At 40.4% G+C, this 9,809-nt stretch overlaps 2 protein-coding genes across 2 annotated transcripts; both read right to left on the bottom strand.

Annotated features, from left to right (window-relative positions):
- Nucleotides 1–1,167: 1,167 nt before the first annotated feature.
- On the bottom strand, nt 1,168–1,518 carry RB195_000740 (uncharacterized protein; the record flags this gene model as incomplete). The annotated part of the gene is made up of 1 exon (XM_064197236.1): nt 1,168–1,518. The coding sequence occupies one exon, from the start codon at nt 1,516–1,518 to the stop codon at nt 1,168–1,170; it is 351 nt and encodes a 116-aa protein (XP_064053117.1).
- Nucleotides 1,519–2,854: 1,336 nt separating this feature from the next.
- RB195_000741 (uncharacterized protein) lies at nt 2,855–3,805 on the bottom strand (the record flags this gene model as incomplete). Its single annotated transcript, XM_064197237.1, has 1 exon — nt 2,855–3,805. One exon carries the CDS (start codon nt 3,803–3,805, stop codon nt 2,855–2,857), a length of 951 nt encoding a protein of 316 aa, XP_064053118.1.
- Nucleotides 3,806–9,809: the final 6,004 nt, after the last annotated feature.

The raw sequence follows: 9,809 nt of genomic DNA on the forward strand, positions 1-9,809 counted from the left end.
GTAGGGCTAGGAAAGCAACCTACCCATATTATTTATGTAAGTGCGCTTGCATAGGACACGAAGATGGAAGATCTGATTACGTAAGCCAAATAGGTCAAGTCATCGAGCTGACCGAGAAGAGATTACATGACTAAGCCTTTTATGCGGGAACAGGGAAAACTGTTCCTAGGAACATTCAAAAGCAGAGACTTTATTGGTTTCGTTGTCCTCGTCTATGTCCAGTGCCGCGGTGGACATCTATTCTCCCAACAATTACAATATGATGGATTTTTTACGGAAGGAAAGATGTGGATCAAGCTGTCAAGCTAAAAAGCTTTGACTACCTTCACCCTTCATTCTCCAGAATCAAGCTACATTGAATGAGGAGGTCAAATTATTGAGGATTCACAGAGAAGATTATACCGTTTACAAGACAATGATTATGGAATGAAATAGACCACAACATTGTTAGTAAAAGGTTCTAACTGAAAGATGTCGTCGTTTTACCAAAAATGTACATAGGATTGCAGTAGTTGAAACCAAGTTCGCATTACAAACTCTCGAGACTACCATTAACTGAGACATTTTGGGAACATATTGCAATGGACAACATCGACTACGAATATGATCAATTTGTAAGACATCTTCACATCTTGTCAACAGTGTACTTGCTGACGTTAATGAGGTAGAAAAGAGCATTCGCTATCACTTGTATCACCAGTGCTAACGTTGCTCGAGCGGGCCCCAGTAATATATTCATTTGTCCCGAGCGCGCAAGTGTTGCCCAATGGCATCTCTTCTCGCGAGGGACTCAAAAAACGTCGTATTTTCCCTTGGAGGATTTCGTAAAGAGGTCTGACCATCGTGTTGGCGGTCTTCCTTCCGTGCGTTTGATGTCGCGTGGTATCTAGTCGCCTACGGCTCTCGTCCAACGATTGTTGTTGAAACGCATCACGTATCCGACTCGCATAATTTTGCTTTCCTTGGCGTCTGCGGCAGCATCTCTGATCGGTGACGGAGAAGCGAACTCCGAATCCCTTCTTTTACTTGCATAAAGCGGGTCATTCTTAGCATCATCCTTTCAATTCCGCATTCAGTGACTATGATCTCATGTTCCTCCTGCTTCCGAAACGCCCACGTTTTTGAAGCTTAGATCAAAGCAGGAAAAACGGTGTGTTAAATAGGTGACTACGGAGACGGATATTTTTGGTTCTCTTCGCTATATCCTCGATGGTTTTGATCCCCAACTTGCTTTCCTAGGTCGGAGGTCAGATCGTTCACTATATTGATTCCCCGACCTAGATATACATAACTGGAGCACTCGGATATATTCGTTTCGCTGAGCGTGAATGGGGCAGAACCACATCCGTTCCTCATAAACAACGTCTTGTCTAGGTTCAGCTGAAGATCAATCCTTTCACAAGTTTCATCAAATTCGGCCGGCACCCGTTCCGATTGATTGATGCTTGATGTTACAAAAACGGTGTCATCAGCGAAACTATGTTGATGTAAATGCTCGTCGTCAACTCTCACTTCCATGTAACCCCTTCCAATCCACGCATTGTGTTCTCGATAGTGGCACTGATTATTTTGGGTGAAAATGTGATTCTTCAAATATTCTCTCTTCAAAAGCCTTCTTCAAATCGATGGAAGTGAGACACTGCGACATCTTGTACTCTCGCGATACTTCTATGAGTTTTGAAACCTTTGTTTTGTGTATGTGGTCAATCGTACTGAATCCTTTTCGAAGCCCTGTTTGTTCGCATGGCTGTCCTTAACTAACGTTCTTTCTATCCTGTTTAGGATTACTCTTCTGAAAAACTTGTAGATGATAGACAATAAGCAGATTGGGCGATAGTAGCCGATGTCTTGTGGGTCTCCCTCCTTTTACAACAGCACGGTCTTGCTGGCTTTCCAGTGCTTAGGAGCCTTGCATTCCGACAGATAACGAGTGAAGACCCTCGCCAATGTGTTGATGAGGGCTAGTACTTCAGATGTTCAGGGTAAAAGCACGATTCTTCACGTACTATGACATGTCCATCTTCCCTCAGATGGGGAGGAGTCAAGTGGACGTGGCCGTCGAAGAGATCTGAATAGCATCGAGAAGGTCGTGAATGAGTTTTCGCATCCCCCTTCTCGATGCTCTGGCTGTTCTATGTGGGGTCCGAAGAGCAATCATTACTGTTCTATGATTGGTGAAATTCCGACGGGCGTGGGGTTTTCTCTGTCCGGCCTCTGCAGCTCCAGCCAACACTTCCGTTCTTTTCTCGAGATCTTCTTTCGAGGTCGTCTTTTATCGCCTCTCTGCAAAGTCTTGAAGCTCGGAAGCGAGTTCTTGGTTGCATGCAGCTCGTGCAGCTCTATGGTGGCGAATCAACTCTAGCGTTTACGTAGACAAGTGTCTTTTGGTGGTTTTAAAACACTTCGCTTTGTTCGTAAAGTCGCGCTATTTATATTTGTCGTCGATGTTGTCCATGACAGTATCTTCCCAAAAAGCGACGAAAGCGAAGAGTCCCCAGTCGTTCTGATTCTAGGAGTTCCTTTTGTGAACTTCGTGGTTACTTCCCCTTTCCGTGTGAAAGAAAATCTTCTTCGAAGAAGGCAATGGTCCGATCTCGCGTAAAACTTTGGTACAACAGCGACATCCGTCAGGCAGAACCTTTTACTGGCGATAACGTCGTCAATTTCACTATGGCACCCTCCATCGGGAGACTCCCATGTCCAGAGAGGAGGGCTTCTGGAATTGCGAGTCCCATGGATGGTCTTAGTCGCCATGATGAACTCGGAATGCCTCTCCTTGCTCATTACGCTGAATGCCATAGTTTCCGATGTGGAGTTCTTGAGGCGTTCTTCAGGGTCAATTTTTGCGCTGAAATCAACAATCATTACTCTGTAGAAGGTATGATCTTTTTTGTAGAACTTCTCCAGGTCCAGAGAAAGCTTCGACTTCTTCTCCGTAGCTTGATGTTGGAGCGTAACCGACGAGGATTGTCAAAGTTGGCGTTGGAACACATCTTCTCATCCGTAAACGTCCGATTCGGGTTGTAATTTGTTCAAAAGAGTCTATGTTTACTGCCATATTCGTGTTGACAAGGACATCAACTCCACCAACTCCTCTACTGTCGCATGTTTCTAAGAACAGTTCTTCTCCACTGTCATACACGGCGTTTAGTGAGTGGTGTCGCCTCGTCTCGGTCAGCCCGATGACGTTGTACTTAAACTTCCTAACTAGCATCATCAGACCTTCAATGGCCGCATCTGATGCAAGCGAACGGGCGTTACAAGTGCAGTTCCTCACGCTAGTCCTTTTCCGTTTCGGTAGCCTGCATAACTCCTGCAACCTCTTCTTTCCTGGCGCCAGGCTTTCTTCCGGAATCAGGAAACTCTTTTCCATTACTGTGTTTTGCATAATAATTAAAAACTCGAAGGCAAGTTGCAAGCTCCTAGTCCCATGAGTTTTTGGTAAAACGTTGCGTTCTCCTGGAGTGGACAAGGGGAGCTTAGTTGTTTTAGGCGATCCTTCTCGCCTCCCTTGCACCTCCCAGTCTCTTGATTGCAGACTTTTGGCCGGAACGACGTGGGATACAGTACTATTATGAGCCGAACCTGGCACAGCAGAAACAGGAAGTCCATCCCCTGAATACGCTTGCGTCGCAGGGCAGGTGCAACGTCGCCTTTGGTCCGCGATACCAGTTGAAAATTTGCCAATCAGGAGACAAATCTCTTTGAGAGCCACGTCCACTTGCCACTGCGCCAACTGCAAGAAATGGGAAAGTGGCCATGTCATTCCAGATGTCCTTTTTTCCAAAGTTCGACATGTCATCATGTGTCGAACCTCTACAATTTAATCATGTGTCGAAGTTCTACAATTTAAGAACCTACATCCAGTCTTACTCAACACCTTGGCGCTGATCTTCGTGAATTTTTTGTCGGAATGACCCTCAACAGATGAAAGACCTCCAAACCGTCGTGTTATATGAGCAAGAGGATTCCCACGATATCGCTGAATCTGTTTGTCTATCATTCACACGTCTTTTGCGAGAGTGATTTTAGACAGAATTAGGAAAGTAATAGATCAAAGACAGCAGAGCAAGAAACGTTGAGAAAAAAGATCCAATAGCTGTATCTCACTTTTATCGACATAAGAAAAGCTTTGATTCAGTCGTAACAGAGGCGGAAACTGAAGTATTGCACAATTAAAACGTTTCACAATTAACACAGTTACTACACAAAGCAACTTCTAGAATAATATAAAGACTTCACGACCACAACAAGAGGAGTGGCATACTGTCCTCCAAAGTAATTTACGGTATTCTCGAGAATCCATTGAGAAAACTGACATAGGATAGCATAGAAGTGAAAATTTGTGTCCGGTTGTTACACCATCTTCGTTTTGCTGATGACACCGTATTAAAATCGCGAGTTTCAGCAACGGTAACGAACGCTGGCTGGATAGAAAATTACAAATATCAGTCTTCAACTTGACAAGGGGAAGACCTGATCACAGGTGAAAGCAGGAGTTTTGCGAGCGTCTCAGAGCACCGAGGATGTAGCGAAGAAGACCAAAACATTCAGCTTGGGCTTCATCTCTTTACTAACACCGCCTTTCCTACTTTGGCTTAAGCTTCATAAACCTGGGCTCATCGCAATCAGGAAGAAAATGCAGTCAACACCATCGAACACTCTATCAAAAAATGATGCTATGAGTGTCTCACTTTATGCTAATGAAGGAAGAGATTCGAAGGTCTGTCCTACGTCAACGATCGGAGATCGGAAATGTCGATGCACTTCCCAAAAGAAAAGAAAGATAAGGCAACTTGGACACATGTTTCATTTCAACGGAAATAGTTGGAAACTTACTGCTTGAAGACTGCCGGCCAGATGGCCACTTTTTTTTACAAACTCGTTTAAAGGCATCACCCCACGAATCTGGAGTGGTACGGAGTTCCAGTGGAGTTTTCGTATACGGAATTGTAGATTATTGAGAGAAAGGTGATTCTGTTCATTTCTTCCTAATTGCCGTAGAAAACGGCCCGGAAGATACGGCTTCGAGCGTTCCGGCGCAGTATTTCCTACAATGAGGTCGATTGGAGCGCGCCAACCTTGTGCACGCGCCGCATCTTTCGGACCGTTCTTTACGGCAGTTGGGAAGAAATGGACGGAATCACACCACTCTCCATAATCTACGATGGAGTATACGAATACTCCACCTGAAATCCGTACCACCTCAGATTCGTGGGGTGATACCTTTAAAGGTCCGGCGTAAAGAGAGAAACCTTCAAACAACAGCTGATACATGGTGAAACTCGAAAAAAACAGAACTGATAGTTTTCTACGTTAGATGTTCTTATGTGTCACTTCTGACAGTGGATTTAATCTTATGTTCATTCTGAGATTCTCTACTTTCCACGAATTCCTTCACAAGTGATTAAATTAACATCGGCTTTCAATAATGTTATAAAAACTTGACAAGCTGTATAAGAATCATAAAGGACGAAAATTTGATGAGAGCAGCATAGTTTGCATTGGAGCAAAGTTTCGAATAATATGAGATTGTGCATGCAAAGAATGCTTGAAAGCTTTGATTGTTAAGATTGATGAAGTCGTGCTGTTGCCATGGGGATTCTTCGAAGCTTACGATACTACCCATGGTCAGAGGATTAACAGTGAATCCCCAAGTTTCCAGCTGTAAATCTCTAATCTCACAGCAAAATTAACTTCCATTAATGTCTGGTGACGACCACAAAAATCACACCACGTGCATTAATAGTACAGCCTCCGACAAAACTTCAAAGAAAATGGGAACGGAGTTTGTACCGGTGACGATTATGGATTTGAATCACAAAGTAGTGATTAATTTCAAGTCGTTCACTGAATTTATTTTTAGTTAGAAACCATATTGGAATACTGTGGGAAGATTATGCCGAAACATATTTAAGCCTGGACATGCTTAGATCCTCAGAGTTGTGGAAGTGTTTATCTCCTGGAATGTTACTACCGGCATCATGGCAACGACCACACATGGTCTCACTCAGTTTCTTGCAAAGGTGTACATTAGAGAAAAAAAGTTGTTTAGTGCAGGTCGAGCTACTTTTGAGTTATGGGTTACAGTCGCCTAAATAGAACTCAATCGTAGCCACTCTAGGAAGCGACCAAGGAATGGAGCCTAGAGCCTATAGCAAAAAAATGAAACTATTTTGTTTTACATTTTTTTGCTATAGGCAATGAAATTTTAAGTCTGAAATAAAAAGTCGAAGCTGAAATGTTCGGCAGTGATCAATTCCTTCTGGACAACTTCAAATCAAAATCGTAGAGGTACATGAACCCCTGCCCAATGACTTACAGGCCCAACCGATGTACCAATTCAATGTTTTTGTTTTTCGAGAAGATTAGTTGGTAAGTGAGTAAGGGAGTTGTAGCAAGCAATTCTGGGACCAAATTATCAACTCAAAGAAATGAAAGGCTTGGTTGGCCTACGGCAATTCCGAGCCATTGCTATTTGAAACTACAAATGCTCTACTTTCAAATGAAAGACCATTTGTCTAGGATTTCCCCGTGACTTTTTTTGTTTTTATTTCTATTTTTTTTATCTACAGATCCTATCCAGTGTTGTTAGGTTGAACTTTCTTGGAGTTTCTCTTTTTTTTTCGCTACGAATTTCTAACAATGACGAAAACGCCATTTCGAATGTCAAATTTTCCATTCTTTGAAAATCTATCAAAATGGTCGCTGATTGAGCTGTTCACAATGGAATTTTATTCCTAGGAATTCCGCTTCGACTCAGAGGTCAGACAGACAGTCAATCATTCATTAAATCTTCATTTGATCAGGATGAAGTAATGGAAAACATTTTAATCAGTACAATTTCTCTCAAAAATTTACCACATAATGTATCTACCGTAACGTAAATAAAAACAGATAGTCTGCACCATTTTATCCACTCTCCTAATTGAAATCCACTGAATTTTCCTCAAAGTTCGCTGTGATCGCGAAACGATAAATGTGTTTATTGGCAAGTGTTCTAAACGTATTTCTAAGTCTTCTATACTTATTCTACGTGATATTTCGCTATCGGAACGAAATTAAACAGAAAACGGTGTTTGTACCAGACTAGAAAGCAATCAAAAATTGAGAATGAAGAGGGATAAGAGGTTCGTCTCATAATTCCAATTTACTGATTAATTCATTCCAAATTATTGCGGCATTATCCCTCTTTCCTTCTTAGTCCTGTAACGTTTCAAACAAATTCAAAATCCTCATTTGAGGTCTGTATCAGTGCTGATTGCTGAATGCAGAACATCAGTTAAATAACTTGACTTTTAGAATTTTCATATCGTCATGATTGATTGTACTTCAAATATCAAAATATGCTATTCGAGAAGTTTAGGGATCACTTTTAAGAAATAAGGAATTAGTCAGAAATCACTATGAGGAAGAAGGTTTAATCCAGCTATTTTGAACGTTGATGTTCTCATGACGAGCTCAACATCATAGGTATAGGGCTTGTGTTCTTTTTCTTTTGAAGAAAATTTTTGAATCTTAAAATTAATCGGTAGAGACTTCTTTTACTTCGGAACTCAAAATCCCCGTCTTTTACTACTAATACATTGTTAGGTTAAAAAAATTACATTTTTATTTGCGTCCAACAATGGCGTATAAAATTTCACAGCTTCGAGCACCATTTTCGAAAAACTGATCCAAGTTTAAAATCCTTAATCAACGATCAGACACTACACAGCTACGTACTGCCTTTCGTAGATCACTTGTACTAAGACTCGAATTTTTAGATTTTCACCCACAAAATTCTAATCTGAATTTTTTTATTTCTTTATTCTCATTCCCTCTTCTTCTCAATTCTTTAATAATTCTTTATTAAACAACTACTTGACACATCTCAGATAAACATTCTTCAGAAGGTCCATATTGATTAGTCCACTGAAAAGATATGCTTAGTATTTTTTGTTTATTTTGTTTTTATTAGGCTGTATTATTTTATGCTTCAAAAACTATAAATTTCTTTTATTTGTTTACTTCATGTTAGAATGAGTTGTTCTCTGTTCCGATCAGCTATTGAAGCAGAAAAAGAGCAGACACGGGGATATTTGGAGTAAACCGAACTTTTGGAATACGGGAGGCCATGGTAGGATCAGGATGTGTTGTAGTTTGTTCGAGGAGTCGGATATAACGTAACAGCTGTCTATTAGAAAAAATAGTCATTTCTCTTGGATTTCATTGCTGATATTGATGTTGATTATTGATTTCGTTCTAATAATTGCTTTTTCTCGGCTGGTGGACATTGTATGACGATTACTGATTACTGTATGACTAGTGATTACTGTATGACGGTTATCTTTGCACTCTTAACAATATTCATCTTCCTGCTGGCTCCTGCGATGCGTTCTTGGAGGAATTCCGCTTCCGGTGCTTATGCGCCTCCTACGCAGAGGCTTACACTCAACATGTTGCCTATTATACACACTTCCTCACATTTTCACGGATTCTCTGTGAGTTTTGATTATTTGAAAAGCTTCTCCCACGGCAAGGACACACAAAAACGTTTGAAAATATAAAAACATCTTTTGCATTTTATTGTTGTTTGTAAATTTTTAATGTTACGAATATATCAGTGAAATTCCTCATTGAGAAATTTATGAAAACCTATCTGAATATTATACTATATGTTTATATGTACTATTATATGCCCTACACTACGAATCATATTTAATGCTACAACTTTTGCAAAGAAGAAAGAAAAAAAGGATGGAAATCCTGGATCTACACTTTTTTCTCATGCTCCATTTCACTGATTCCACTTGTAATTATCCATTTCATATTTGACGATTTGCGGGAGCAGATCTTTGATTTTACATATTGACAGATATCTCGATAGTTTTTAGGAAATTTTTCGATGATTTTTCGGAAATTTTTTCAAACTACCTAAGAATTACCGGAAGAAACACCCACAAAGTATGGCTTAGCCATATGAACTACATATCTCAATAAAATATTGCATAGTAGAGGGTTCCACTTACTCACAATTCCATGAGAAACTTCGAATGCCCCAAAAATTGTCAAAAAAATACCGTTTAAACTCCGAAACAGAAACTGGCTTTCGCTGCCGATAAAAATTTGATATCAACTTCCGTTAAACAGCCACTTGTTCCTGCTGAACTTGAACTCAACCTCTTTAAGAGGCGTTCGCTTTCTTTTTTCTTTTGGAGATGCAAATTACAGCTCTGCTTTATTCCATTATTTAAACAGATGCTAATGATTAACGGGAGCCTCTGTTTCTTTATTATTAGGATGCTGCACGTGTTTACTAGACTGTAATCCTTTGATAGTTTTAGCCCATGTAGGTCTGATCTTGACATTTTCGAAGATCTTCATAAACGAGACCTCGTCTCTAAATTTAAATTATTTCAATTCCTTTCAAAAACGTGCCCCTTCAGATGTCGTGTTCAATTCAGTCTGTGCAACCCAGCTTTTACTGCACACTCATACAAAGCGTAGAATTATCGTGACTTAGGATTAGTCCGCCGATGATGGCACTCAAAAATGGCCCGATCGTGTCACTTCGCGCGAAAGTTTCTCAAAAAAGTCAGCTATCAGATGGAAACCAGGAGCAAATAAGAACAATTACAACAATAAGCAGTTATTCAACGATTACCCTGTAAAAATTCTTTTTCTATCCACTGACAAGCCATGTTTAAGGTTTAGTGATAGAATAAAAGCGGTTTTTAAAAAAATATGTTCATTGTTGTCATTCTAAGCAAAATAAAATCACTTATAACTGAGACTAGTTGATTTTTTTCATCTTCCTAGCGTTTTTC

The sequence above is a fragment of the Necator americanus genome, chromosome IV (assembly GCF_031761385.1).
Source record: "Necator americanus strain Aroian chromosome IV, whole genome shotgun sequence".
NCBI classification, from domain to species: domain Eukaryota; kingdom Metazoa; phylum Nematoda; class Chromadorea; order Rhabditida; family Ancylostomatidae; genus Necator; species Necator americanus.